Genomic DNA, 26950 nt, shown 5'->3' with positions numbered 1-26950 from the left:
AGTCACAGCTACTTTTCAAAAAAACACAAATTTTTGTGTATGCTAAACAAAACATAAGTGTCAGGATCTCCGTATGTGCCCCTAGTTTTCTATCTTCAAGACAAAAGCAAAAGGTTTGAAGAGGGTAGGGTTTGCGGGAGTTTTAGGAGACAGCACTGATCAGAGCAGGTGAGTGATTGGATGTGAGAGGAAAGTGGCCACTGGGGACAGGCCTTCGGTGTCGCAGGTGCCTAGAGAGATGCTCCATTTACCCCTCCCCTCACTGCAAAGTCTCCTTCCTCTGCTACTCCCTTCTGCCACCAGCGCTAGTGTTCTGTTTGTCCCAGGAGAACCATGTGCAAGCTCTGGGACTGGGGCGGGCCCTTGAAGTTGGGCTATCGCTCTACTCTTCTTATCTAAGAGCAAAGCTTTTAGAGTTGAAAAAAATAGTGAAGACATGGATATAACACCAATAACCACACGAACACCTTGGAAAAGTAAATCAGGTCTAGTCTCTCCTGTACTGAAAACTTTCCGGATACTTCCTCTTGCACCTGGAATAATTCTACAGTCTTACTTGCTCCACAAACGCCCTGCATGCTGTGGCCCCTGCCTCCCTCCCCAGCTTCAGGTCTTCAGGTCTCAGTTCAAACCTCAGACCTGAGAGAGTCTTCCTTGATTACCCTTGCTAATTTAGCTTCACACCCACCAATAGTCTCTCTCTATCCCAGCATCCTGTTGTATTCTCTTCCGAGCTCATATTATATGCAATTGCCTTGCTAGTTACAACTTTCTTTCCTTCTTTCTTTCTCTCTCTCTCTCTTTTTTTTTGAGATGGAGTCTTGCTCTGTTGCCAGGCTGGAATGCAGTGGTGTGATTTCAGCTCACTACAACCCCTGCCTCCCGGGTTCAAGCGATTCTCCTGCCTCAGCCTCCTGAGTAGCTGGTACTACAGGCGCACGCCACCACGCCCAGCTAATTTTTGCATTTTTAGTAGAGACGGGGTTTCACTATGTTGGCCAGGATGGTCTTGATCTCTTGACCTTGTGATATGCCTGCCTCAGACTCCCAAAGTGCTGGGATTACAGGCGTGAGCCACCACGCCATGCCATGACTTTCTTTTTTATTACTTTATTTATTTTTATAGACATGGTCTCACTCTGTTGTCCAGGCTGGAGTGCAGTGGCACAACCATAGTTCACTGCCATCTTGAAATCCTGGACTCAAGTGATTTCCCTATCTCAGCCTCCCAAGTAGCTAGGACTACAGGCATATGCCACCATGCCTGGCTAATTTTTAAATTTTTTCATGTAGAGATGGAGTCTCACTATTTTGCCCAGACTGGTCTCAAATTCCTGGACTCAAGCCATCCTCCTGCCTTGGCCTCCTAAAATATTGGAGTTACAGGCATGAGCCACTGCACCCAGCCTATGGATTTCTTATTTATCATTTGTCTCTTCTAAAACGTAAGCTTGGGAAGGGCAGGTACTCAAATAACTCAGTTTTGGGCACACAGAAGGTGCTCAAAAAGTATGTGTTAAATGAAAGAAGAATCAAGAAATCCGTAAGTGGACAGGAAGCTGAGGTGGGAGGGTTGTTTGAGCGCAGGAGTTTGAGGCTGCAGTGAGCCATGACTGTGCCACTGCATTCCAGCCTGGGCAACAGAATTGCCCTGTCTCTAAAGGAGAGAGAGAGAGAGAAAATAAATGTATAAGAATCACATATCTGCTGATGGTCTATCTTAGTTTCTTCCCATCTCAGATACTACTTCTTCTATTCAGAAAACAGCTTTTCAGAGCTTGGGACCTTTCCCAGCCCCCTGTTGACAGGCAGGGGCGGTGGGGTTTTTTCCCACCGGCAGTCATTACTCTGAACCCTGACCACCCAGTGGACTTTTGCACTTCTGCTCACTTCCGTCTTTGACCGTCAGGGCCCCACACAGATTCTTGGTCTGCCTTGACCTCCTTTTTCGCCTCCTTGAATCTATGCGATGCCCAATCCTTGTCACTCAGCTCAGCCTTGGCTGCCACAGGCATTCCAGATGGTGTGATAGAGAGCACTGGCTGAGGCCGGGTGCGATGGCTCAAGCCTGTAATCCCAGCACTTTGGGAGGCTGAGACGGGCGGATCACGAGGTCAGGAGTTCGAGACCATCCTGGCTAACACGGTGAAACCCCCGTCTCTACTAAAAAAAAAGTACAAAAAACTAGCCCGGTGATGTGGCAGGCGCCTGTAGTCCCAGCTACTCAGGAGGCTGAGGCAGGAGAATGGTGTAAACCCGGGAGGCAGAGCTTGCAGTGAGCTGAGATCCGGCCACTGCACTCCAGCCTGGGCGAGAATGCGAGACTCTGTCTTAAAAAAAAAAAAAAAAAAAAAGAGAGAACACTGGCCAAACAGGCAGGTTCAGCTGGACACTACTGAGGGAACACAGCAGATGGGGAGAAAGCAGGAAGATGTCCCATGCATCAGAGTCAAGAATTTTGTGGTGGGCCATTCCTCCTTCATGTCCCTGTCTTACCCTCTCTTCTTTCTACCTTCTCCATCTTTCTGTTTGAATCCTTCTGGATCCTTCTCCTGCTTTTCCTATCTCCTTTTACTATACAAGCTCAAGCCAGAAAGTTCTGAAAATGAATGTTTTATGTGACTTATGGAATCCAGTCACAATTCTATCTAGTAGAGGTCCACAACACCCCACTCAAAATATTGTGCAAAATTGTATATATGTGTATGTTTGAATTTTTTTCTTGTGTGAGGTCTCATAGATTTCAATGAATTTTCCTTTTTTTTCCTTCCTTTCCTCCTTCCCCCTTCCCTTCTTCTCTTCTTTTCTTTTCTTTTCTCTTTTTGAGACAGGGTCTTGCACTGTTACCCAGGCTGGAGTGAAGAAGCAAATCACAGCTCACGGTAGCCTCTACCTCCTAGGCTCAAGCTATCCTCCCACCTCAGCCTCCTGAGTAGCTGGAACCACAGGCACATGTCACCATGCATGGCTAATTGATTTTTTTTTGGAGAGATTTCACCATGTTGCCCAAGCTGATCTCAGATTCCTGAACTCAAGCGATCTGCCCACCTCCACCACTCAAATATCTGGGATTACAGACATGAGCCACCATGCCTGGTCTAATTGGATATTTTTTAAGGGACTTGCCTCCCTCAAATTTTGAGCCACTGAAAAGGCTTTATCGGGATGTAGATTGCAGGGCAATGCAACTTCCATCTATAAAATGTTCAGAAAGACAAATCAGTAGAGACAGAAAGCAGGTTTGTGGTTGCCTGGGGGCTCTGGGTAAGAAGGGCAGAAGCTTTTCTTTTGGGTGGTTGGAAATGTTCTGAAATTAGATTGTGGTGATGGTTACACAACTCCAAGTTTACTAAAAATCACTGAATTGCACATTTAAAATAAGTGAATTTTATGGTATGTAAATTATATCTCAATAATAAGGCTGTTTAAAAAAGTAGACACCCAATTTCAAAGACTTAGTACAAAAGAGGATATAAAATATCTCGTTAATAATTTTTACATTGGTTACACATTGAAATGATAATGTTCTGTATAAATTGGGCTAAATTTTAAAAAAATGCTTTTTTGAGGTGGAGTCTTCCTCTGCGGCCCAGGCTGGAGTGCAGTGGCATGATCTCGGCTCACTGCAACCTCTGCCTCCCAGGTTCAAGCGATTCTCCTGCCTCAGCCTCCCAAGTAGCTTGGATTACCGGCGCGTGCCACCATGCCCAGCTGCTTTTTGTATTTGCAGCAGAGACAGGGTTTCACCATGTTGGCCAGGCTGGTCTCAAACTCCTGACCTCAAATGATCTGCCTGCCTCGGTTTCTCAAAGTGCTGGGGTTACAGGCGTGAGCCACTGTGCCTGGCCTAAATAAAAATATTTTTAAAATTAGCAAAGAGCAGTTGGTGACCACAGGCTGTCTCTGTAGGAGAAATGGCTCAGGGCAATCCAAGTTATGGAGTATATTTCTGATCTCCACTGGGGAAAACAAAGAGGTCTAAGGAAATTGAACAAGGATGGGGGAACCCATGTCACCTTTAAATGACTGGAGGTGGACTTGAGGCAGGAGGGTTTCTTGATGTTTGGCTTAAAGGCAAAGGGTCAGGGTAGATGAGTCAGATCTCAGGTAGGACTTACTCATAGACAGAAGTTCGTCATCTGGCTTGGTTGAAGATGACTCATTGTCCTCAATATCCTTGCTGCTGGTCACCTGGGTGTTCACACTCGGGGGCTCATCTGAGCCAGGGTTCACAGAGATCATGCTGCTCTGGGGAGAGGACCCCCCACTGGCCCGACTCAGACTGAGTGTGGAGCCTCGCCGGCTTGGTTTGCGGTTGGTGACTCGCATTGTAGGAATTTTGAATTTCTTAGTCTAAAGGAAAGAGAAGAAAGAGAAATGAAGGAGGGGGAAAAAGATGGAAGAAAGAAAGAAGGGAGGGAAGGAGAGAGGTGGGGAGGGACAATAGACAAAAACAAAGCCTGGGTCTGACTGTGAATTCCTTCTGGCTCTTTCCAAACACCGTGAGATATATTCTGGGTCTGAAGTGACCTTTTGTCACAAATCGAGATAATGTTAAAATGTGTATTATTTGAAGCAAATGTGGCGGAATGTATTCTATTGAACGAGCTCATGGTTGCCCACGAAGTCACCATAGGAAGCCACACGTGTTTTCCGTGATGATGTCAAGGCCCAGAACAGGTTTTGACTTTTCTTTTGTAATAACGATTGGAGTTGATTTTCAAACTGTATATGAGGATGGGTCTAATTCTTCAACTAATCTTGGTTTTGGCTCCAGATTCCATGTATATACTTCTTGGTTCCCAAGTTGACACCTGGGCCTCAAAGAATAATTTGTAATCATGGAGGTTTTCTAAAGAACACAGAATAGGGAAATTCTAGACCTGACATTTAGGAAGTGAGTGGGAGGAAGCAGATTTGTCTGGTGCAGTGGCATTCTTGGGGGAGAAGCCATGGTTGTAGTGGGCTAGGAGAATTGGATGATAAGTTCTGGAAGGGACTGAGAGGTAGGTAGGGAAAGTCCTGTGGATTTTTAGAAGGAAAAGAGTAAGAAAGAGTACACACATACTGTGTGTGTGTCTGTGTGTACCTTCCTGTGAGATTGGTGTCACTTCAGAATGCACTGTTTGGGGTTATGTCCTCATATAACTCATCCAAGTTTCAGCGAGGCTTCCTAACCTCCTCAAGGTCACAGCAAGAAAATAGCAGAACCAGAATTCACACCCAAGTCAGGTTAATGCCAAAGCTCATTACCATGCCTGGCTTCAAAATACTTCAAAAGTTTTTTTTCAATGGTATCTAAAATGCCCTTTATCCCATGCTAATGATTCTTTATGACATTTAAAATGCCAAGTTTACACGGGGGACGAACAGGCCCTCAGATGCCCCAGAGAAAGAGCTCAACACAGAGTGGGCTGTAGTTTATATTCACTTAATAGAAATAATTTTATTTGAGCACATTTAAAATGAAAGCTCTTGATGGGTAGACTGATGTTTTCTTTAGATGAAACTCATAGCATTTGATACCCTGGGAAAGGTGATAGGGAGAAGAGACAGCACTGAAGACCACACCAACATTTAATATACATTGCACAGAGTGGAGAGAATTGTATTCAGCAGAATTCATTTCAGGGAGTCCACTGTATGTGATCAGAAGCAATATTTCGAATGACTGCCTTGTAGGGCACTGAATATGAGTGGAACCCTCTTGCACTAGAAGAGGGGAGGGATTTCTTGGTTGCACAGGAGAGGGAGAAGGTTGGGGAAGAGGAGGGAGAAGTTGTGGGCCTGAAGATTTGATCTCTCCTTGTGCCTGCCTCATCTCTCTCAAATCTTCAGTGAAATTCTATACAAATGACAGAATGCTTCAGAATATGATAGACTGGAGAAATGGAATTTGAACTGGATTTAACCAGATCTTCAAGAGGCCATGCAAGTTACAAAATGACTCATCAAGAAAAGCCAAGTACCCAAAGCAGGCATGTCCTCTCCTTTGATAAATTAGGAGCTTGGTACAATGGTCCCGTTGTCCTGACACTGCAGTTGGTCAAGAGCTTGCCAGGACTGACAGAAGGCCCCTCTACCCTTTATCACTCTGAGGAGAGATGATATCAGAGCTCAAGGATGAATCATGTAGAAGTTGCCTCTTTCCATTTTATCTAGAACAATATGAATTCCTGACTCTAGAAACCAGGCTCTTCAGATCAACGTAATTTTTAAATTTTTATCTTTATTTTTATTTGACAGGATCTCACTCTGTTGCCCAGGCTGGAGTGCAGTGGTGCAATCTTGGCTCACTGCAACCTCTGCCTCCCAGGTTTGAGCTATTCTCTTGCCTCAGCCTCCCAAGTAGGTTCGATTACAGGTGCCCACCACCGTGCTTGGCCAATTTTTGTTGTTGTTGTTATTTTTTGGTAGAGATGGGGTTTCACCATGTTGCCTGGGCTGGTCTTGAACTCCTGAGCTCAAGCAATCTGTCCGCCTTGGTCTCCCAAATTGCTGGGATTATAGTTGTAAGCCACTGTGCCTAGTAAGATCAATGTAATTTTTGAAGGGTGGACAGATGATGGCATGGGGTAGCTTGGAATCTTGCAGTGAGCACTGGAGTCAGAGTCAAGGGACCTCAGGGTGGGGGGGCCTTTAGTACGTCACTCTGCCATGCCTCAGTTTCCTCATTTATAAAACTTAGGGGATAGCCTGGGACAATCTTAGAAGAGCCTTCCATATCCAGGATTCTGTGCGTATCTTCCTTGAGCTAGGATTTCATCTTATGCTCCCAGAGTTGCCATTAATTAAAATTTAATTAACCACCCTAGCCAGGAAATCCAAAGTTAAGGGCTAACACTTGTGATTAATTGAAAGTGGCAGAAAAATAAAACGTAGGGGGAAGATGTGACAGGCACTTGCTTGCCTTTTATTGAACTGAACCTCTCTAAATTGACTTAAATCCCTAAATGCTGCTTCTCTATTTTTTGTATTTCACTCAGCAGCGGTGTTAACCAGTTGCTATGTTCCATCTCAGTAGGGATTGATTTTTGGCAATGGAGGAAACGAATTTCCTGAAAAGTTCCTACACTTTCTATGAAGTAGGGGTTGCAGACTGGTGGCCCATGGGGAGACATGTTTAGCTACCCAGGATTTTACAAACTGGGAGACTTTTATATAAAAATGTAAGTTTTTTGTTTCTTTTGAAAATGGTAAGCTCTGGGCTCCCATTCTCACAAGGCAAAATGAGCTACAGCTGCACAGGGTTTCTTCCCTTTAGCTGTGCAGGAGTGCTCCAGTTTGCCACAGACCCCATCACTCCCTACTGTATCACACTCAGCCTGATTTTTTATTTTATTAATAACACAATTTGCCTGGCCCCTATGAACGCTGCCTACACATACGGAAGAGTGTCAGGGGAAAAGAAGAGTATTGTGGGAGCTGGTTGGATTCCCTCTTTCAAAGTCCTCATTTTATAGGTAGAGAAACTGAGGCCCAGTAGAGGGGAAAGGACTTGTCTGAGGTCACACAGTGAACTGAGTCACCATGGTTGAGCCAGGTCTCCTGCAGCCTAATCGAGTGCTCACCCATGCCCAGGGTGGAACGTGCTGCAGCCCAGGGTTTGATCCACAAACTTGAATTCTGTTTTGCAAGAGTTCAAGCACAGCTATTCATTCTCCCCTTCCCCTCCTGCAATTTTAGCGGTGGATATCCCTGAAGGATTTTTTTAAAAGGTTTGTAGCTCCCGCTGCTTTTTCTGTGCATTTCTGAAGACGGATGCACACTGCATCTCCATAGCAACTTTCTGCCATAAAAACCAAGGCTCTTCTTAAATCTAGGAGCACCCCGATGAAAGCGTAAGAAAATGGTGAAATTCTTCATGAGGGGCAACTGTAATCATGGGGTCAGGGAGAACAGGCATTGGATGTTTATATGTTTAATAAACATATGGATGTTTATATGTTTAATAAATTTTGTTTAATAAACAGACCCAGAATTAACTTCTGGCTCTGCCATTACCCAGCTAGGTAACCTTATGTAAGTCACTTAACTTCTCTGAGACCCCAAATTTCTCCTCTCTCACCTGGGGGTAAGAATAGTGCCCCATAGGGTTATTAAGAGGGCACAACTGGATAATATACCTACAGAAGCATCCTTAGCACAGAACTTAGCCCATTTACAATTATGTTGAACAGTGGCCTCTAAAATTTACATAACCACAGTAATGCTAAGCATTCCCATGTTTTCAAGGTGAGTTTGCCTTATATTTATTTCCTGAGGTTATTCACTAAAGTTGTGAGGTAGGAGGAAAGCACATTATATCCATTTCATGGGTTAGGGGACAGGTTCAGCAAACACTCTAGTTGTGTGCTCTATTACCTTTACCTACCTTTTGCCATTATTATTATTATTATTATTATTATTATTATTATTATTATTAGGCTTGTTTATTGATCAGATGAGTTTGGGAGGTCCTGGGTTAGGAATACCTTTGGGTAAAAAGAATCTGTATCTTGGTATCCTCTTAATAACTGCATGTTCTAGTTTGTAGAAAATCTTGTCTGTTGAATCACTCACGTTGTCTTTTCTTTTTCTTAGAGACAGGATCTCACTCTCTTGCCCAGGTGGGAGGCTGGAGTGCAGTGGTGGGATCATAGCTCACTGCAGCTTCCAATTCCTGGGCTTACATGATCCTCCCACTTCAGCCTCTCTAATACCTGGGACTACAGGCGCACACCATTATGCCCAGCTAATTTTTAAATTTTTTGTCAAGACAGGGTCTTGCTATGTTGCCCAGGCTGGTCTCAAACTCCTGGGCTCAACTGATCCTCCTGCCTTGGCCTCCCAATCCTTTGGGATTACAAGCATGAGCTAGTGTGCCTGGCTTTAATTTTCTGACTGGGTTAAAGAGGAGAGAGAGAGAGGAAGGAATGGAGGGAGGGAGGGAGAGAGGGAGGGAGAAGGAGAGAGAAATGACTGTTATTGATTTAGAAAATAGAGTGAGGTGAGTCCATTTCCTTCTGGTGACATCTTGTTAAGCAGCTGCTTAGCACCCCCTCCTGTCCCCATTATGTAGCGTCCAGCCAAATGTCATTTCTCCTGTAATCCCCAGATAACTGTTTTAATTAAATTTACGAAAACCATCCAACAGCATGTGGCTCTGACTTCCCTTCACTCCCAGAACCAACTAGAAAAAAAAAACTCCCATCAGAGAAGAGACTGACAAAAATACTCAACACAAGCTGGGACCTAGGAGCCAAAGGGTCGCGTGGCGTGTGGTTGGTTACCTTTGGCGCTGTGACGAAATGCTCCCATTTCTGTCCCATGGACTTGTCCTTATTGATTTTTTTAATGGTGCTCTTGCTTCCACCCGGGTCCCTGAGTGAGAAACAGCTTAATGAGTTTTCCGTTTCCAGAGCCTCGGTTTATTACACGTTCTTTTAAGAAATGCAATAAATAGAGGAGGAATGGTGGCTGGGCTCTGTTAGGATTTCCGCCCCCACTCCTGTACTTGTGAAGAAATGGGAGGGATAGTTCTCCATAGCTGGCTCTTTTGAGTGAAGTCGAGGTTTGGAGAGACTTTTGCTTACTGGGTGGAGGAGGGAGGTGGTATATATTTGTATGTTTTTTGCATCTATTTGTATTTTAGACTCGGTCCTCTCATAGAATCCTGGGCAGGTCTGCGATTATTCCTAGGGAGTGAATTGAAAAGCATGTTCATTTCTGAATCTTTGCTTTTTCTGTTGCCCAAGGGGTCCACCATCAGAGACATTTCTGAGAGACACACAGAGAATATTACTGGGTGGGACTGAGGGTGGGGCTGATGGGGGTGGATTGCACAGTGAAAATCACTGATTGGAGGTTGACTGGGCAAAAGTTCTCTGTGACGCTATGTGCAACACCTTTCTGTGCCTTTTCGCTGTATTATCTCAATCACTATAACCTTGTGATGTAGTCATTGTCATCCCATTTTCAGATGAGAAAACAAACTAAGGGAGTTTAAGTCACTTACAGTGAAATGAATGAAGCTAAAGCTTCAGGGCTCCTCACTTGTGTGGGTCCCTCTTCCAGGATCCTGTACCTGATTTTGTATTGTAAGTTTGTATTTTTTTTTTTTTTTCTTAAAGTGCCCTCTCCCCCGTTAAATAAGCTTCAGGCTCCACAAAACCCGGATCCTCCTCTCATGGGTTGGGAATTTTCTGGATAGGAGACTGAAGCCCAGTAAGTTCTGTTGGTGACACACTCGTAATCCCTTACCTGAAACCTGTGGGACCAGATGTGTTGCCAAATTCATAATTTTGGCATTTTGGAAAGGAAACATGCTGCATATTCTATATGTTAACATAATCCCTCTGAGGGCGCTAAGGGGACAGCATCCTGTAACCAAATACATGACTGTTTCTGCAATGGAACACACGGATGTTTACACTAGGTGGGAGAAATAAAGACCAGAAGTAGCTTCAAGTCAAATTTTCCTACCAACTTAGATTGGCTCATGTCGGATTTTCCTGCCAAATGAGTTAGGAAAAACTGAGTTTTCAGAGCTTTTGGATTTTGGACTTGTGGCTATGGGGCAGTGGGTCTCTATTGGTAAGAGAGTGGGGAGTCTCAACGTGTGATCTCTCAACTATCTTTACATATCTATTGATCGACTGATTGGTCTGTCCATCTCTCTGTCCATATATTTTTCCATCCATTCATCCATCTGCCTGTCTCTTTCTTTATCCCCTTTTTCTTTGCAGAAAGAATTTTATATCACAAGGATTCTTTTAATTATTTTTCTAGCTCTCGCCTAGCAGAGAACAGGAACTTGAAATGAGAAGGCCAGCTGGGCTCATGCCTGTAATCCCAGTACTTTGGGAGGCTGAGGCAGGCAGATCAGCTGAGGTGAGGAGTTCCAGACCAGCCTGGCCAACATGGTGAAACCCTGTCTCTACTAAAAACACACAAAAATTAGCCAGGTGTATTGGCGCGTGTCTGTAATCTCAGCTGCTCCGGAGGCTAAGGCAGCAGAATCGCTTGAACCTGGGAGGTGGAGGTTCCAGTGAGCCGAGATCGCTCCATTGCACACTCCAGCCTGGGGAACAAGAGTGAAACTTCCGTCTCAAAAAAAAAAAAAAAAAAAAAAAAAAAAAAAAGAGGACAAACAGAACTGCTTTGGTTTGGGAGACACTGACAGGGGTCTAGGCTTGTTAGGGTGATGAGTGCTGGTGATTGTGGGTGGAAGGGAGGTGCTCAGATATAGAAGGCAAAAGGTGATCAGGATAAACCTAACTTAAGGCTGACTTCTCATGGCATGGAAATCTGAGTAGCAGAATCTGTCATGCGCATCAGTGTGAAGAGACCACCAAACAGGCTTTGTGTGAGCACCCCACCTGGGTGCAGGTGGGCTGAGTCCGAAAAGAGAGTCAGCGAAGGGAGATAAGGGTGGGACCGTTTTATAGGATTTGGGTAGGTAAAGGAAAATTACAGTCAAAGGGGGGTTGTTCTCTGGTGGGCAGGAGTAGGGGTCACAAGGTGCTCAGTGGGGGAGCTTTTTGAGCCAGGATGAGCCAGGAAAAGGAATTTCACAAGATAATGTCGCTTAAGGCAAGGACCGGCCATTTTCACTTCTTAAGTGGTAGAATGTCATCAGTTAAGGCGAGGCAGGGCCTTTGCGCTTCTTTTGTGATTCTTCAGTTACTTCAGGCCATCTGGGCATATACGTGCAAGTGATGGGGTATTCGATGGCTTGGCTTGGGCTCAGAGGCCTGACAGAATCGAAGGCTTTTCCCAGTACAAGGAGTTGGGGGTGTCCTCTCTTCACCAGTGGGATGTTGCTGAAGATCAACCAGCCAATTGCCACCACACAAGAAATGTACACAGACCCAAAGTGGAAGTCGGGCTGGGGGAATGTGCCTCTAAGCTCTTTGTAAGACTTTATGTTTGATTACACAATTAAAAAGCCCTCTGAATAATTAACAGTGAAGCTCATTTAAGTTGGTTCTGCCTGCCTCTCCCCCGAGTAATCAAATTAGGGGATATTTAAAATCCAGCCAGAGGAAGGAGCAATACTTCAGTCCTATAAACAATATTTAAACTAGCGGTGCTTTTGAAGTCTGATTTAAGGTTCACCCAGTGGAGGCTTTAGCGTTTTTTTTTTTTTTTCCACTTTGGAGCATTTCTTTCAAGACCACAGGGCTTTTCGCATTTCCCTTTGCTAACGCAGCCCTGCTGAGCCTCCAGCCTTCTTCTTGAAGTTCAAAAGCAACCCCCTTTCCCCCTTTAAAATTAAATCTGGTCCCGGCGAAGCTTTCAAAATCTTAAATATTCAGGTCCAATCAGGAAGATGGAGGATTTCCACTACTGCTGACTTCCAAGATGACCTGAAATCTATTGCGACTTCAAGCAGCAGGCTAAATGAGTTCAAAATGCAGCAAGATTCCCACAGACCTTGAAAAGCTCGGAGCCCTTGCTCTTGCAAACCCATTGATAAAGAAAAGGCCTGGTTAGACAGAATCGGTCTTTCTGATGTTTCATTTTCAGTAGCGAATAACCCAAAAAGGAAGATCAGTAGGGGAAGGAAGAAAAAAATAAAACCACCTAAGCCACATCATCCATTGCATACCTTGTGGAGGAGGGCAAAGCAGGTTGGTGGTCCTTCCCCTGGCCTGGTGGGGTAAGCGTTAGTGCCATTCACCAAATAGTTCCAGGCTTCCCTGCTCTCTGAAGGCAAGTGTAAGCACTGTGACTTGCTTTGTTCAAAAATACATGAGTGAAAGTGACATGTGGGACTTTGGGTAGATGATTTAAGAGCTAGTCCTGAAGTCATCAGATTCTCTTTTCTGCCTCGTCGATGGTGGAAGCTTCTATCAACGTGAATCCCTGAGTGACTATAGAGAGTAGAGCCTCCCTCTTGGACTTGAAAGGTGAGCCAAGGAACAAGCCTCTTTTGCCTTAAACTGCTGAGATTTGGGGGTTGTTCATTATGGCAGCCTAACTTACTTAGCTCACCCATTTAATATCCTTGTGATTTACTGTCTGTGTGACCTCGGGCAAGTCTCCGAGTATCAGGACCAGAAAAGTGTTACCTTAGTGGTTAAGAGTGAATTTAACCATAGATTGGACCAGCTGTTCGAGCCCTCTGTCTGCCCCACTGCTTCCTACCTGTGTCACTTGGTATGAGTAATTTAGCTTCTCTGAGCCTCACTGTCCTCATCTGTAAAATGGGGGAATAATAGCAGCTGTGACAAAGGATTGCTGTGAAGATGAAAAGAAATGGGGCTTGTTAAGGGCTTCATGGGTGCTGTGTACAGAGAGCTGAATACAGTTCAGCTATGAACAACAATAACCTTCTCTTTTCAAGAGAGATTTACTGTGGCTCAGAGGAGGAGCTGATGGTAGACAACAAGGTACCAGGGCAGATCCTTGGGGGAGATGTAGCTATAATTTTCAGACCATAATTTCCCCCTGCTGAAGCTTCCTAAGGGATCCTATTTGCCAGAAATCAAGGGAATAGGGCATTGAGCACTGTCAAATCTCTTGTAACTGTATCCGCCAAGCACATTTTGTTCCAGGCAGTCACTTGAAGATGTCTGTCCTCAGTGGCAATTCAGAGCAATTTTCTCAAATACTTTGTGCTGTCTTTCTGAACTCCCATCTGGGGCAAAATGTCTGCTTCCCAGGGCGAAAAGCTATAGGCTAGGTTAGGACATGCTCATGTGTCCATGACCGAGGGGAAGAGCTGCTGATTCTGCACCAGGGAGGGGGAAGAGGTCAAAGCTCTGGGACTTCCCGGACCAGGTGGCTCCATCCTAACTCCTGAGCGATGATCTGATGCTCCTGCCACATTCTCCCACTCCATAGAGATGTCCCCTGGAGTACCGCAGTGGAGGAGCCATGTAATTAAATCAGTGCAAAGAGGAGAGCAGGGGAAATCAGAGACTTCACTCACATGTCACCTTCCGAGTGAGTCTTTCCTTGATGATCCAATTGAAAACTCCCCTGCCCATCACTGTCACATCACCCATCAATTTCTTCTTGACACTTATTGCTATCTCAAAGTATCTTGATTATGGCATGTTCATCATCTGTTGCTTCCCTCACCCCTCTAGCATGGAAGCTCCTGAGAGCAGGGATGTTATCTGTTTTCTTCACAGCAGTATTCCCACTAGTGCCTGGAAAAGGCAGGTTTGAGGAAAATGAGATTTTCTTGGTTGTGGGGAAGGATTACTACAAGACAAGGGGAAACTAATTTAAATATAAACAATTTAAATTTTAAAAACGCTATTCTGTGTGTTGCTCAGAACGATTGCGACGGTGTTTCATGGAAGCAAAAGCTTGGAAAAGACTTAAAGGTCTTGGAATATTGGTTAACTATGTTTAAATACGTTTGTATGCTGATAAACTCCACAGGAGATGGTTCAGATCTGGAGAGACGCTCCTTATATACTAAGGCAAACAGCAAAAGTTTAGTTTCAAAACAATGTGTGCAAAACGGCACTTGAAATTATTTTATAAAAGAAAATTTCATTTTAGATGTGATCACATCTCGGTAAGTCGAGTCCCTTTTGTATCCTGGGGCCTCCCAGAAAGTACCACATTGTAAAAAGATCTTCTTTTCTTGGAGGTGGGGCACCAGATTATTCTCTAAATTAATTAAAGACTTTAGGATTTAGCTACAGAGGAACAACCATTTGGGGGGTGAAGCACCCATACTTTGCAGCAAGGTTACCTGGGTTCAAATCCTGGCTTACCTTTTGCTCGCTATGCAACTTTGAGCAAATTAATTTTCCATGCCTCAGTTTCCTTATTGGTAATTTGGAGTGAGGCTTAACTGAGATAATACACCTAGAGCAATGCTTGCCATAGGAAGCACTCAAGTGCCAGCCATTTTCATCATAAAACTGTAGATGGATTTTGATGTTTGTGTCATATTTGAAACCTCAAAGTGGGGCTGGTTGCCTTTTACTCACATATGTATTTCTAAAGGAAGGGTGGGTTTTCTGTGCCTGGACAGTCCAGCCCTTGAATGTCTGGCGTCTCTTAAGAGTCAGGATTACAAGAGTCAGGAGTATAAGAATCAGGATTGTAAGCGCAGGGATTACACCCACTTGGTCTCCCCACTAAATAGTGGGCCCAGTGGTGTCTCTCTGGACAGCCTGAAGCAGTAAGATGTAGATAACTGAACTGCCCCTGTGGCACCAGGGGAGAGCACAGGATTCTGGAGACTCCAGCCTGTTGGAACAACTCCTTTGAGGTGTGTGCTCTACCTGCTGGAGGGTTAGTTGGTAACTCTTCACTGCCTTCTTTGGCCAGGGGTCTGGCCTGTTTCTTCACCACTGCAACTAGGGAAGATGGCCACAGGGGTAGGGGAGGCAGCATTAGAGCTTGTCACATTTCTGCACACTTGATGTCTGTGTCTCTGTAAAGGTCTACTTGTTTCTAGGTAGGTCTTCTGGTTGGTTCTTGGAAAGTTGGTCTCCAATAAGAATAAAATCAATACAGGTTCACAACCACTTAACCAATTCCAGTATCCAAAGAGTCTTTAAACCAAAACAATTTAAATAGCTTATTTGGTAGCAAAGTGTGACAAAAACTGATGGGAGGCTATTAGTGGCCTTTTTGTTTTTTTACCTTTGTTATGCACTTAAGATAAATATTCACTTATTTGTTTTCTGCAGAAATATTGTGTTTGATGACAGGCCCCTCTGGGAGTGTGATGTTCTATTTGGGACATGTCTCAATATTCTTTTTTAAAATGCAAAACAAAAACAAACAAACAAAAAAAACCCCTCAGAATTCTGAAATGCATTTGGCCCTAAGGGTTTGAATAAATACTTATGGGCATTCATGAAAAAAAATCAGATCCTATTTTGCCTAAAAAGAGGCTTATATCTCTTAGAGAAACATAATTGGCACATTCATTATTGAAGGCTTGGTTTCAGTTTCTATTGTGGACCCGATCATCTTGTCAATTGAAATAAACTCTCTTGTTAGCAGTGGAATTAACAAGGATGCTGAGAAGTGATAATGATAATGTGTTTAAATTGCCACATGATGAAATTGGGAAGTTGAGGAGTTTTTTTTTCTCAATAAAGCAGAGACTCAGATGCAACTCATAATGACATCCTAAAATCTGTCATCCGTCCATTCACCCAAACATCCACCAATCCATCCAAATATGAGATCATCCTGCAACTAACAAAGATTGTTCTTCTGCTTGCAGCACAGTAACTGCCAGTTAGTGAAATTTTGCTGCCTGTAGAAAGCCCTCGTTGAGATATCGAACCACCCCGACGTTCTTGCTATAAAATCTGTAAGGGGGAGGAATTGGTTCTGCAGCTGTCATTATGCCTAATCAAAATGGAGCCTCTGGGATCTACAGATCCCTAAGGATGGATATTCCCTTTTGGAAAATGCCTGGTAGGTGTCAGGCTCAGGGTTTAAGTGTCAAAATACTTTAGTAACAGGAGGTACTGGTTGCTTGATAATGGAGACTCAGAAAAACACAATCAGGAGAACTGGAGATTTGGTATTACCTTCTTGGGCTCATTACCTGGGTTGTTTATCTTTGCAACTAGGTTTTGGGTGGCATTGTGTAGCCTTTTTCCCCTGTTTGTTTGCATACTTTTCTGTTCACCTAGTGAACATAGATCTCACCTGTTGGTAAAATTCTGCTCAGAAGTTCCTTTCTTTCCTAGCCTTCAGTCTCAATGGTACTGATAATCATACACCTAACTTCTCTTTAAAATAAGGATTTTTACCTTTTATAGCTCTTACTTAATGAACATTCATTGTGTTCCCAGATATTAGGCTAAGTGCTCTATGGACTTGATTTTGCTTAATTCTTACAATAACTCTTCTGAGGCAGGACCCCATTTGACAGATGAAGAAACAGAGGGCCAGAGATGTCAAGTGACTTGCCCAAGGTCACACAGCTATTAAGTGGCAAAGCTTTGACTCATCTGGGTTCATCTGATGCTAAACCCTTTCCTCTTTATCACTCTAATCCCTCTGGGTTTAAAAAATGCACTTGAAGATTTGGGGAAATTCACACTGCTGCATAAGGGTGAAATGTCATAAATGGGGATTAAATGTTGAAGAGAAGAGCTCTTTCTGCTTTCTTATAACTAAAAAGGTGTTTTCTTATACTTTATTGGGAACTTAAACTGCCCCCCAGATTCATAATTTTTAAAATGAATCCCAAACAGTGATGTGCTGGAGCTGGTTCATATTGGCTCACAAGAACGGATTCTGTACATCTCTTCCCAACTCCAAGTTCAGTGACATCATGTTGGGAAGATTGAAATCAGCCACGGTGGGAGTATTTACACCGTGGAAATTGGCATTGTCACAAATCATGGTTCTTCACCTCCTAGAGAACTGGTTGTTAAAACATTTACCAGCATTGTCATTGACCCTAAACTAAAATGCCCACCAGGAGGAAATGGTCAACTAGAAAAAAACAAACCCCAACAAATACTATGACTTCCTATGTGAATCTTCCTGGACTGCATTTTTTACCTCAGGTGGCTAGGTCTGGTTCAGGTGCTGATTTTATAGAGCTGGGCATCCTCGGAGCGCTGATAGAATTCTGCCACTGCAAGTTGTGGTAGAACATCTGCTACTCTCAATGTGACCATTGTGTCTTTTTACTGCAGTTAACAATTTTTGGTCACGTTCTGAGCACATTTCTAAAACCAACCAAAAGAAAGGGACATGGCCCCTTTTCTCTGCTCAATCCAAATTCTACATGATGTTCTTTTCTCAGTTTTGGAGAAAGAGTCACCACATGTAGGAGGCCAAATGTGGCTGTTGGTGGTGTGCTCAGGGAGACGGAATGCTGTCAGGAGCCCTCTGGCTCAGAGGCCTTTTTCTTAGAATGTAAGCAATCAACCAAGGAAAAAGAAGAAAAAGATACTGCTTTTACCTAGTGATTCTCATTCTCGGAATCCAGCTAATAGAAACATTTGCAACTGGCCATAAAAGATATGTGTAAGGGGCCAGGTGTGGTGGCTCATGCCTGTAATCTCAGCACTTTGGGAGGCCAAGGCTGGTGGATCACGAGGTCAGAAGTTCGAGACCAGCTTGGCCAACATGGTGAAACCCTGTCTCCACTAAAAATACAAAAAATTAGCTGAGCATGGTGGCGGGCGCCTGTAGTCCCAGCCAGTCAGGAGGCTGAGGCAGGAGAATGGCATGAACCCGGGAGGCGGAGGTTGCAGTGAGCTCAGATCGTGCCACTGCACTGCAGCCTGGGTGACAGAGCGAGACTCCATCTCAAAAAAAACAAAAACAAAACAAAAACAAAAACAGAACAAAAACAAAACAAAACAAAAACAAAAAACAAAACAAGATATGTGGAAGGATATTCCACGCAGTACTACTTGAAATGTCAAAAATTTGTAAATGACCTCAGTGTCTGTTAATAAAGAAATGGTGTATACTCCATCCATACAATAGAATATTCTGCTGCTGTTGAAAGAATGTGTAAACCTGTGTATACCATCATGGAAAGATGCCCATGAGTCATTGTAAAAGGGGGAAAATCATGTAGAGAACAATATGCAGATATGATCCTATCTGTTAAAAAATGTAACTGTATATGTTTATAAAAGGAAGGCATTAGAAAGATTTGGAAGGACATATCATAGACTTTTAAAAGGAGTTTTTTTAAAAAAGGGGATTTCAGGGAGGGAATAAAGGTTTTCATATTTTATATACTTATACATTTTTTGAAAGATTTCCATAAGCATAAATTGTGTTCACTTATTACTTGAGCAGTTTTGTTTTAGAGAAAAATAAATAGCCTTTAATCCCAGCTACTTGGGAGGCTGAGGCAGGAGGATTGCTTGAGGCCATGAGCTAGACACCAGCCTGGGCAGCATAGCAAGACACCATCTCTAAAAAACTTAACAATTAGCCAGGTATGGTGGCAGGTGCGGTGGCATTCACCTGTAGTACTAGCTATCTGGGAGGCTGAGGCAGGAGGATTGCTTGAGCCCAGGAATTCAAGGCTGTGGTGAGCTATGACTGTGCCACTGTGCTTTAGCCTGGGCAACAGAGCAAGACCCTCATCTCTTAAAAAAAAAAAAAAGAAGAAGGCATGAAAAATGTTTTAAGGCTGTGGTTTTCAAAGAAATTCTGGAAGCCACAAAGACATTTTAGAAATAACTAGGGTGCCATGGTGGGGACAGATGTTGGAGGGATCCCAGGTCTCCCAGGCTCCCAAACCTTTTGCTTCATGAAGAAGTTCCATTTAGAAAAGTCTCTTTTACATTATAGGGGCTTCTATTTTTAAAAAATGAGTGTCTGCTGCTTAAAAAAATAAAGTCTGTCAACCGCTTGTATCAAAAGAGACTATAGTTTTAAAATTATCCCAACCAAAAACACTGAATTGATTGGAGTTACTGATCTACCAACGGATGCTTGATTTATATTGCTGGTTGCATTTGAGGTTAGTTTCTCTGAGTCCTGGTGTAAGAGATGACTTGGGGGTGGAGGAGATCTAGGGGATGGGTAATAAATGTCTTCAAGAGGAAGGAGTTAATTAAGACTTACGTTTGGCCAGGCGCAGTGGCTCACGCCTATAATCCCAATACTTTGGGAGGCCGCAGGGGGGTGGATCACGAGGTCAAGAGATTGAGACCATCCTGGCTAACCTGGTGAAATCCCATCTCTACTAAAAATACAAAAATTAGCTGGGCATGGTGGCGCACACCTGTAGTCCCAGCTACTTGGGAGGCTGAGGTAGGAGAATCGCTTGAACCTGGGAGACGGAGGTTGCAGTGAGCCAAGATTGCGTCACCGCACTCTGGCCTGGCAACAGAGCGAGACTCCAATAAAAAAAAAAAAAAAAAGACTCAGGTTTTGGCAAGAGGAAGACTGGATCCGCCTGGGAGGCAGGACTATGAGTGGGCATGGGTTAGCACCGGGAGTGGGGAACTATTTTATTAAACTCAGCCTGTTATTTTCACAGGGAAAATCTGATTCTTCAAGTCAGGGTTCTTTACTTTTGTTTGTCCCCTTCTTGCGAACAACCTGACTCTTCTTAAAGAACCAATGCCTTTATATGTCTGTCTGTTCTTTGTTCTGCCCTCCTGCAACAGTGGCCTCCAAGCTTTTGCATGAGCTCTCTCCTCTGGAGGGGACACCTAACGCTTCTCTTGACCTAGACAACATGTTCTGGAGCTTCTGCCTGTACAAACCGAGTGGCTCCAGGGAACCGAATACCAAATATTACCTTGGATACAAGTGGAGAAGTAGCCACCAATGTAAATTAAACAACAAAAAGACCAAAGCAAAACAAAAGACAACCTTGAAAGAGAGGATAAAAGTAAAAACAAAAAGAAAAGAAAGATTAAAAGGGAGGGAAAGGAGGAGGGAAAGGAAGAAGACTAGTAATAGTGTTAGGGAGACACAGTCCAAGAAGAGAGTTGGAGAACAGTCGAGCTGTGGATCCAGTGATGTGCTTCCAGAGCTTGCCAATTTCTGTGGTGTAAATACTCCCATGTGGCTGGCTGATTTCAAGCTACCCGTGTGATGTCACTGAATGTGGAGTTGGGAAGAGATGTGGGAAGGAGATGCACACAACGGGCTCCCATGAATCTGCATAAGCTGTCTCTAGTTCTCCCCCATTCAGATCCCACAGAGCACATAGAAGAGCTCCTAAAACAGCCTACCCACCAAAACAGCAAAGGGAGTGGAAGAACATACAGGAATCTCTTCCCCACTGCCCAGCCTACTGCTAGTCTAAGACAAGGTGAAGGGCTGAGGCGTACTTTGGGTTCCAACAGGTGATCACAGGCTTCATGGTGTGGTGGGTGTGGTCGATAGTCAGGGCCTCCAGAAGCCAGTGGAGAGCGCAGAGCTGGCGGAAGAGGGGCTCGCTGCAAAGACAGAGAGAGGGAACACAATGGGATCCTGTTAGAGCAACATTCTTCGCAAAAATAGCCATCAAAATAGTAGTCGTACTTGCTCCCAGTGAGGGAGTGGGGCACCATGCTCCAGGCATGCGTAAGTATTTTGCATGTATCATCTCATCTGGCCTTTGCAATGGGCCCATGAGATATTCTTTAGCCCATTTTACAGATGAGGAATCAGAGGCTCACAGGACTTAAGGAAGTTGTGCCAGGTCACCAGGCCAGTAGGTGATAGAGCCCATTTGAAATGAGATTATCCAATGCCAGTTACTGAGAATTTGTATATATAGCAGGGAGAGAAACAAGGAAGGGTCCCCCAGCTGGAAGTCTTGACTCAGGCAAATGAGAGGCTTCGAGGGAATCAGCATCCTACGTATGTCCAATTGTTAATGTGATAAAAGTACAATAAATTAAGAGTGTGTAAAAAGTCTGGAAACAGCGTAACAGGGAAACTAGTGTGTTAATTGTTCTTTCCCCCCTAGATTAAAAATTGGATGCATTGCTTTACATTTATGAGTCCTTTGCCTGAAAATGTAGCTGGGTTTTGAAGAAAAACACATAGAGCATACCACTTGCAAATGTTCACTAAAACACTGTTTACAAATATGTCTCAGGCTGGGAATGATGGTGCATGTGTGTGACCCCAGCACTTTGGGAGGCTGAGGCGGATGGGTTGCTTGAGCTCAGGAGTTTGAGACCAGCATACAAAAAATACAAAAGTGAGCTGGGTGTGGCGGCATGCACCTGTGATCCCTGCTACTTGGGAGGCTGAGGTAAGAGGATCGCTTGAGCCAGGGCGGTCAAGGCAGTAGTGAACCAAGGTCATGCCACTGCCTGCCAGCCTGGGTGACAGAGTGAGACTGTCTTAAACAACAACAACCACATATGTTTCACTTACTTTTTCTGATTTTTTGGATACCTTGTATTGAACACCTACAATGGGGCAGGTATTGACAGGGGCGTTTTATATACTTTATTTAATTCTTCCAACAACCTGCTGGAGTATGAATTATTATGCACATTTTAGAGAAGTGGAAACTGAGGCTCAGAGGGGTGCAATCACTTTGCTGAAGGTCACAGAGCTTGTTGGGGACTGAGATGGTTCTCAGTATCATTTAAAGCTCACAATGAGGCTGGGCACAGTGGCTCCCACCTGTAATCCCAGCACTTTGGGAAGCTGAGGTGGGCAGATTACTAGGTCAGGAGTTCAAGACCAGCCTGGCCAACATGGTGAAACCCCCATCTCTACTAAAAATACAAAAATTAGCTGGGTGTGGTGGCGGGTGCCTGTAATCCCAGCTACTCAGGAGGTTAAGGCAGGAGAATTGCTTGAGCCTGGGAGGCGGAGGTGGCAGTGAACCGAAATCACGCCACTGCACTCCAGCCTGGGTAACAGAGCAAGACTTCATCTCGGAGAAAAAAAAAAAAAAGCTCACAACAACCCTATAGGTAATATACCGCCCCCACCTCCTCTTTACAATGGGGGATGGGAGGCTCAGAGAGAGTCAATGAGTGACTTGAGGTCACACTGCTAGGATTAGTGAGAATTTGAACCAATGTCAGTTTGACTCCATGTCTGTGCTCTCACGGGCCTGGGCTCTGAGGAGGTGCTGATGAAGCCGATGCAGTGGGCACCCCGACAGCGAGGTCAGGAGAGGGTTAACCTGCTGCCTGCCTCTTTCCTGGAAACAAGATGGAGTCCTGGCCAGCCACCCCTCTCCCCGCAAGATTTCTCCTCTTGCGCTAATGGGCCAGATGCCTCCATTAAGAACCTGTGTAATTGCTCTTCTCTGAAACTGCATCCTGCCCTCATCAACACTCCCCAGGGTTCCTAGGCCTGGTGTTTTCAGGGGCAGGAAGGTATCTCCGCTCTCTGTTTCCAGGAAGGCACCACTTCAGAAGGTGATACCCAATCCCTGGGCTCAAGCGTGGAGCTGGCCCAGGGTTATCCCGGCTAATCCCTTGAGAGGCAGGCATTTCGCTCAGCTTGAAGCAGGCAGCCCTGCCATGCCCCACCCCCTCACCTCTGTGTACAAGGGTGACTGTATCCACCAGGTCTTCGGAAAACTACGGTGAGAAACTCTTTCCTTTCTTCCCTGGAGTCTTTTCCTTCCACAAATTATTTACTAGGCGCCTACCATTCCTTTACTTCTAATTTAAAGGACTTGTAAGCCCACAGTCTTTTCCATTTTTTTATTAAATAAAACTTTTTTTTTTTTTTGAGATGGAGTCTTGCTCTGTCACCCAGGCTGGAGTGCAGTGGCCGGATCTCAGCTCACTGCAAGCTCCGCCTCCCGGGTTCACGCCATTCTCCTGCCTCAGCCTCCCGAGTAGCTGGGACTACAGGCGCCCGCCACCTCGCCCGGCTAGTTTTTTGTATTTTTTAGTAGAGACGGGGTTTCACCGTGTTAGCCAGGATGGTCTCGATCTCCTGACCTCGTGATCCGCCCGTCTCGGCCTCCCAAAGTGCTGGGATTACAGGCTTGAGCCACTGCGCCCGGCCAAATAAAACTTTTTTAAAGAGACAGGCTCTCATTCTATCACCAGACTGCAGCCTCCAACTCCTGGGCTCAAGTGATCCTCCTGCCTCAGTTTCCAGAGTAGCTGGGACTGCAGACACGCATCACCATGCCCAGCTAATTTTTAATTTTTTTTTTTTTGTAGAGATGGGGTCTTCCTGTGTTGCCCAGGCTTGTGTCAAACTCCTGGCCTCCAGCAATCCTCCTACCTTTGCCTCCCAAAGCTCTGGGATTATGGGTATGAGCTATTGCACCTGACCCCTTTTCAATTATTGTCTTTCTTCTCTCTTAACACCTTTTTGGGCCCTACAGGTGACAGCATTTTGGTAGGTCTGGGCACATAGGACATGTCCAGCATTTAGCAATGGCAGCAGCTAGCTGTGCCACATGCCTGGCAGTGGGCCATGAGCACCTCACTACACCCTCCCCATAACCCTAGGAGGTTGTGAGAGGCCGGGGCAGAGGCCTATGGGTTCTTTTGTTTTGCAACTTGGAGCCCCTGCAGACCTGGGCTTTGGGATGTGTGGGGTGGGGAGGGAAATAAACAAAGGAAGTGAACTGGTGAGATGGGGTCTACTTGGTCACAAGGTGGTGGAGGGGATGTGGGGCATGTGAGCATCAGATTCATTTCTGCAGATGACAAGAACAGATGCAAACCTGACCCTCTCCCTCTCTTGCTTAAAATCTTCAAACTTCCTAAATAATTTGTAATCGGCTGAATTGTGGACATCCCAGATTCATTTGTTGAAGCTCTAACCCCTGTACCTCAGGGTGTGACCATGTTCGTAGATGGTACCTTAAAGAGGGGCTTCACTGAAAAATGAAGCCATTATGGTGGTCCCTAATCTAATCTGACCGGTGTCCTTATAAGAGGAGGAAATTTGGACACACAAAGAGACACCAGGGCTGCGAGCACTGAGAATAAGACCATGTGAGGACACAGAGAAGAGAGAGAGAGAGAGCCATCCTCCAACCTCGAGAGGGTTGGGAGAAACCAACCTGGACAGCACCTTGATCTTGGGCTGTCAGCCTCCAGAACCGTGAGAAAATACACTTCTGTTCTTTAAGTCACCCAGTCTAGTAGTTTACTGTGGCAGCCCCAGCAAACTAATGCTCTGACACACATGAGGCCCCATCCGCCTCTCCAGCCTTGAGTTGCCCCGCCTGTTCCTTGTGCTACTATCTGCCACCTGGCAAAAGTCCACTCAGTCGCTCAAGCTCAGCATGCTCGCTCTTTGCACTGTCCAGGTTAAACTTCTAGCTTTGCCATCTACTGGCCCTGTGGCCTTGGCCAAATTACTTAACTTCTTTGAGCCTCAGTTTTCTCATCTGTAAAATGGAGGTAATTGCAGTACCTCTTTTAAAAGGTGAGAGTGAGGGTGAGGTGACATGCTTAGCACTGTTCCCTGTTCCTGATACATGTTCCTGTTCCTCTTCTTTCTCGACTCTCAGTGATTGGGCTTCAGCTCTCATCTCCATCCGGAAGCCTTCCTTGATTGCTGTAGGTCTGGGCTGGGCTCACTCTAAAGAGGTTCTAAAGCATCCCCATCCCTACAATGTGTCCTCTTTGTCCTCACCTTTGGGTTCCTGCTCTACTGTAACTACCTGTTTACTGGACTCTCCAGCCCTTGAGCCTACAACCTGCAGTCTTGTCCACCACAGGGTGCTCTGTGCTGAGCACAGAGTAGGCTCAATAGATTTCCAGTTACTGATGGAAAATGGTGGAAATGAATTGGTTCAGATCTGATATTTTCTGAACTGATAACTTGAGTACAATTCCTTTTTTTTCTTTTCTTTTCTTTTTTTTGAGACAAGGTCTCACTCTGTTGCCCAGGATGGAGTGCAGTGGCGTGATCTTGGCTCACTGCGGCCTCTGCATCCTGGGCACAAGCGGTCCTCCTACTTCAGTCTCCTGAGTAGCTGGGACTACAGGCATGTGCCACCTGCCCAGATGGTTTTTGTATTTTGTAGAGATGGAGTTTTGCCATGTTGCCCAGACTGGTCTCAAACTCCTGGGCTCAATGCCTCAGTTTCCCAAAGTGCTGGGATTACAGACGTGAACCACTGCACCTTGAGCACAATTCTTATATACAGAACCACTGAGATAATAAACAGTAGTAACAAAAACAACAACAACAGAACGACAAAGTAATAGTAATGGTGAATACTTCCCGTAAGAGTCCTTACTGTATGCCAGACACTGTTTTAAGTGCCCAATATCCATTAACTAATTTCATTCTTATAAAATCCTGTGAAGAAGGTACTATTATTATCCCCGTTTTGCAGATGAGGACACTGGGGCATAAAGGACCATGTGACTTATCCAAGGTCACAAAAGACAGCAAATGGCAGAGCTGGAATGTGAGCCCAGGCAGTCTGGCTTCTGAATTCATGCTGTTAATGACAGTGTGGATGTTGTCTCTTGTTAGAGGGTAGAGACTCCCTTTTCATCAGAATAGGGTTTCATCTGATAGATCTGCTCCTTTTTCTCCGTTTATAAAAAGTGCCCTAAACCTGATGATTGCTCGTCGAATCTGCAGTGAAAAAAAAGTCCCTAGAAGCATGCTTGATAGAAATCGGTCTTTTCTCATAATGATCATGTGTCAGGTCATAGCATAGTATCTTGGATTTTATCAAATTAAAAGAGAGAACATTTACTTTTTTAAATGCAGGGCGTAGGAGGTGAAAATGCTGAACGGGGATACACAAAGCCTGCTTCCGAAGTCCCTGAGCTCAGAACTCCGGGCGAGTGCCAGCGGTCAGCACACCTGAATAGCTCACTCTATTAAAACTGCTGTACCAACCAGAATCCCAGTGGGCATAAACATCTCTGAGAAGAAAACTTTTTTTTTTCTTTTACTAAGAGAAATTGGAAAATGCATTCAAAGCCATTCCAAGCACCCCATGCTGATTGCCAAGGGCAAATCTGGACACAGGTTGCAGGCATTGCACTTGCTGCCCAGTCACTCATTAAAGGCTGTGGGGCACAACCCAGCCATCTAAGAGGGAAAAACGAGCGGCTGTTTCTCATTCCTAGAGACCACCCCCTTCCCTTTTTAAAGGTAAAGGTCAGTCTCTTGTTACATGATTGAATTGATCCCTACACAGTCGATTTGGAATTATCAGCCACTTTGGGGATCAAGCACACAGGGATTGAGGGGACTGACCAGACTCTGATCTGCCTTGGCTGATGTGACAACTGAGAATTCAGGAATCACCAGGCAGGTCTGGCCCTGGTGCCTTTTGGTAGACTGATTACAACAGCGCCATCCCTCTCTGTTTTGCACACTTTGAGATGTGACTTCACTGCTTTCCCCCATCAAGAAAGGAAGTCTTTCCCCACACTCCTTGTAGCTAGACTGGCCTGGTGACCTGCTTTGGCCAGTGGAATGTGGTGAGAGGGTAACTGTGGTCATTCTGAGCCCAGTTCACAGATGGAAAATGCAGTAATCGTCATCAGCACCATCATCATCACCATCATTGACCTCAAGGGGCTTTGGGTACTTAGGATCTTGTTCTTGGAACCCTTTCTGCTTCCATGTG

The 26950-nt window shown here is 44.9% G+C and overlaps 1 protein-coding gene across 1 annotated transcript in view; it reads right to left on the bottom strand.

The window, feature by feature from the left end:
- CCDC60 (coiled-coil domain containing 60) overlaps positions 1–26950 on the bottom strand; it is a 207597-nt gene that overhangs the window by 35011 nt on the left and 145636 nt on the right. The window contains exons 5-7 of the mRNA XM_023212476.1: positions 20748–20855; positions 9273–9363; positions 4119–4353 (exon numbers count right to left, since the gene is read on the bottom strand). Coding sequence (XP_023068244.1) covers positions 4119–4353; positions 9273–9363; positions 20748–20855 — 434 coding nt within the window. The remainder of the gene's footprint in view (positions 1–4118; positions 4354–9272; positions 9364–20747; positions 20856–26950) is intronic.

This window comes from Piliocolobus tephrosceles, chromosome 10 (genome assembly GCF_002776525.5).
Source record: "Piliocolobus tephrosceles isolate RC106 chromosome 10, ASM277652v3, whole genome shotgun sequence".
In the NCBI taxonomy this organism is placed as follows: Eukaryota; Metazoa; Chordata; class Mammalia; order Primates; family Cercopithecidae; genus Piliocolobus; species Piliocolobus tephrosceles.
This window is presented reverse-complemented; position numbering and strand designations above follow the sequence as displayed.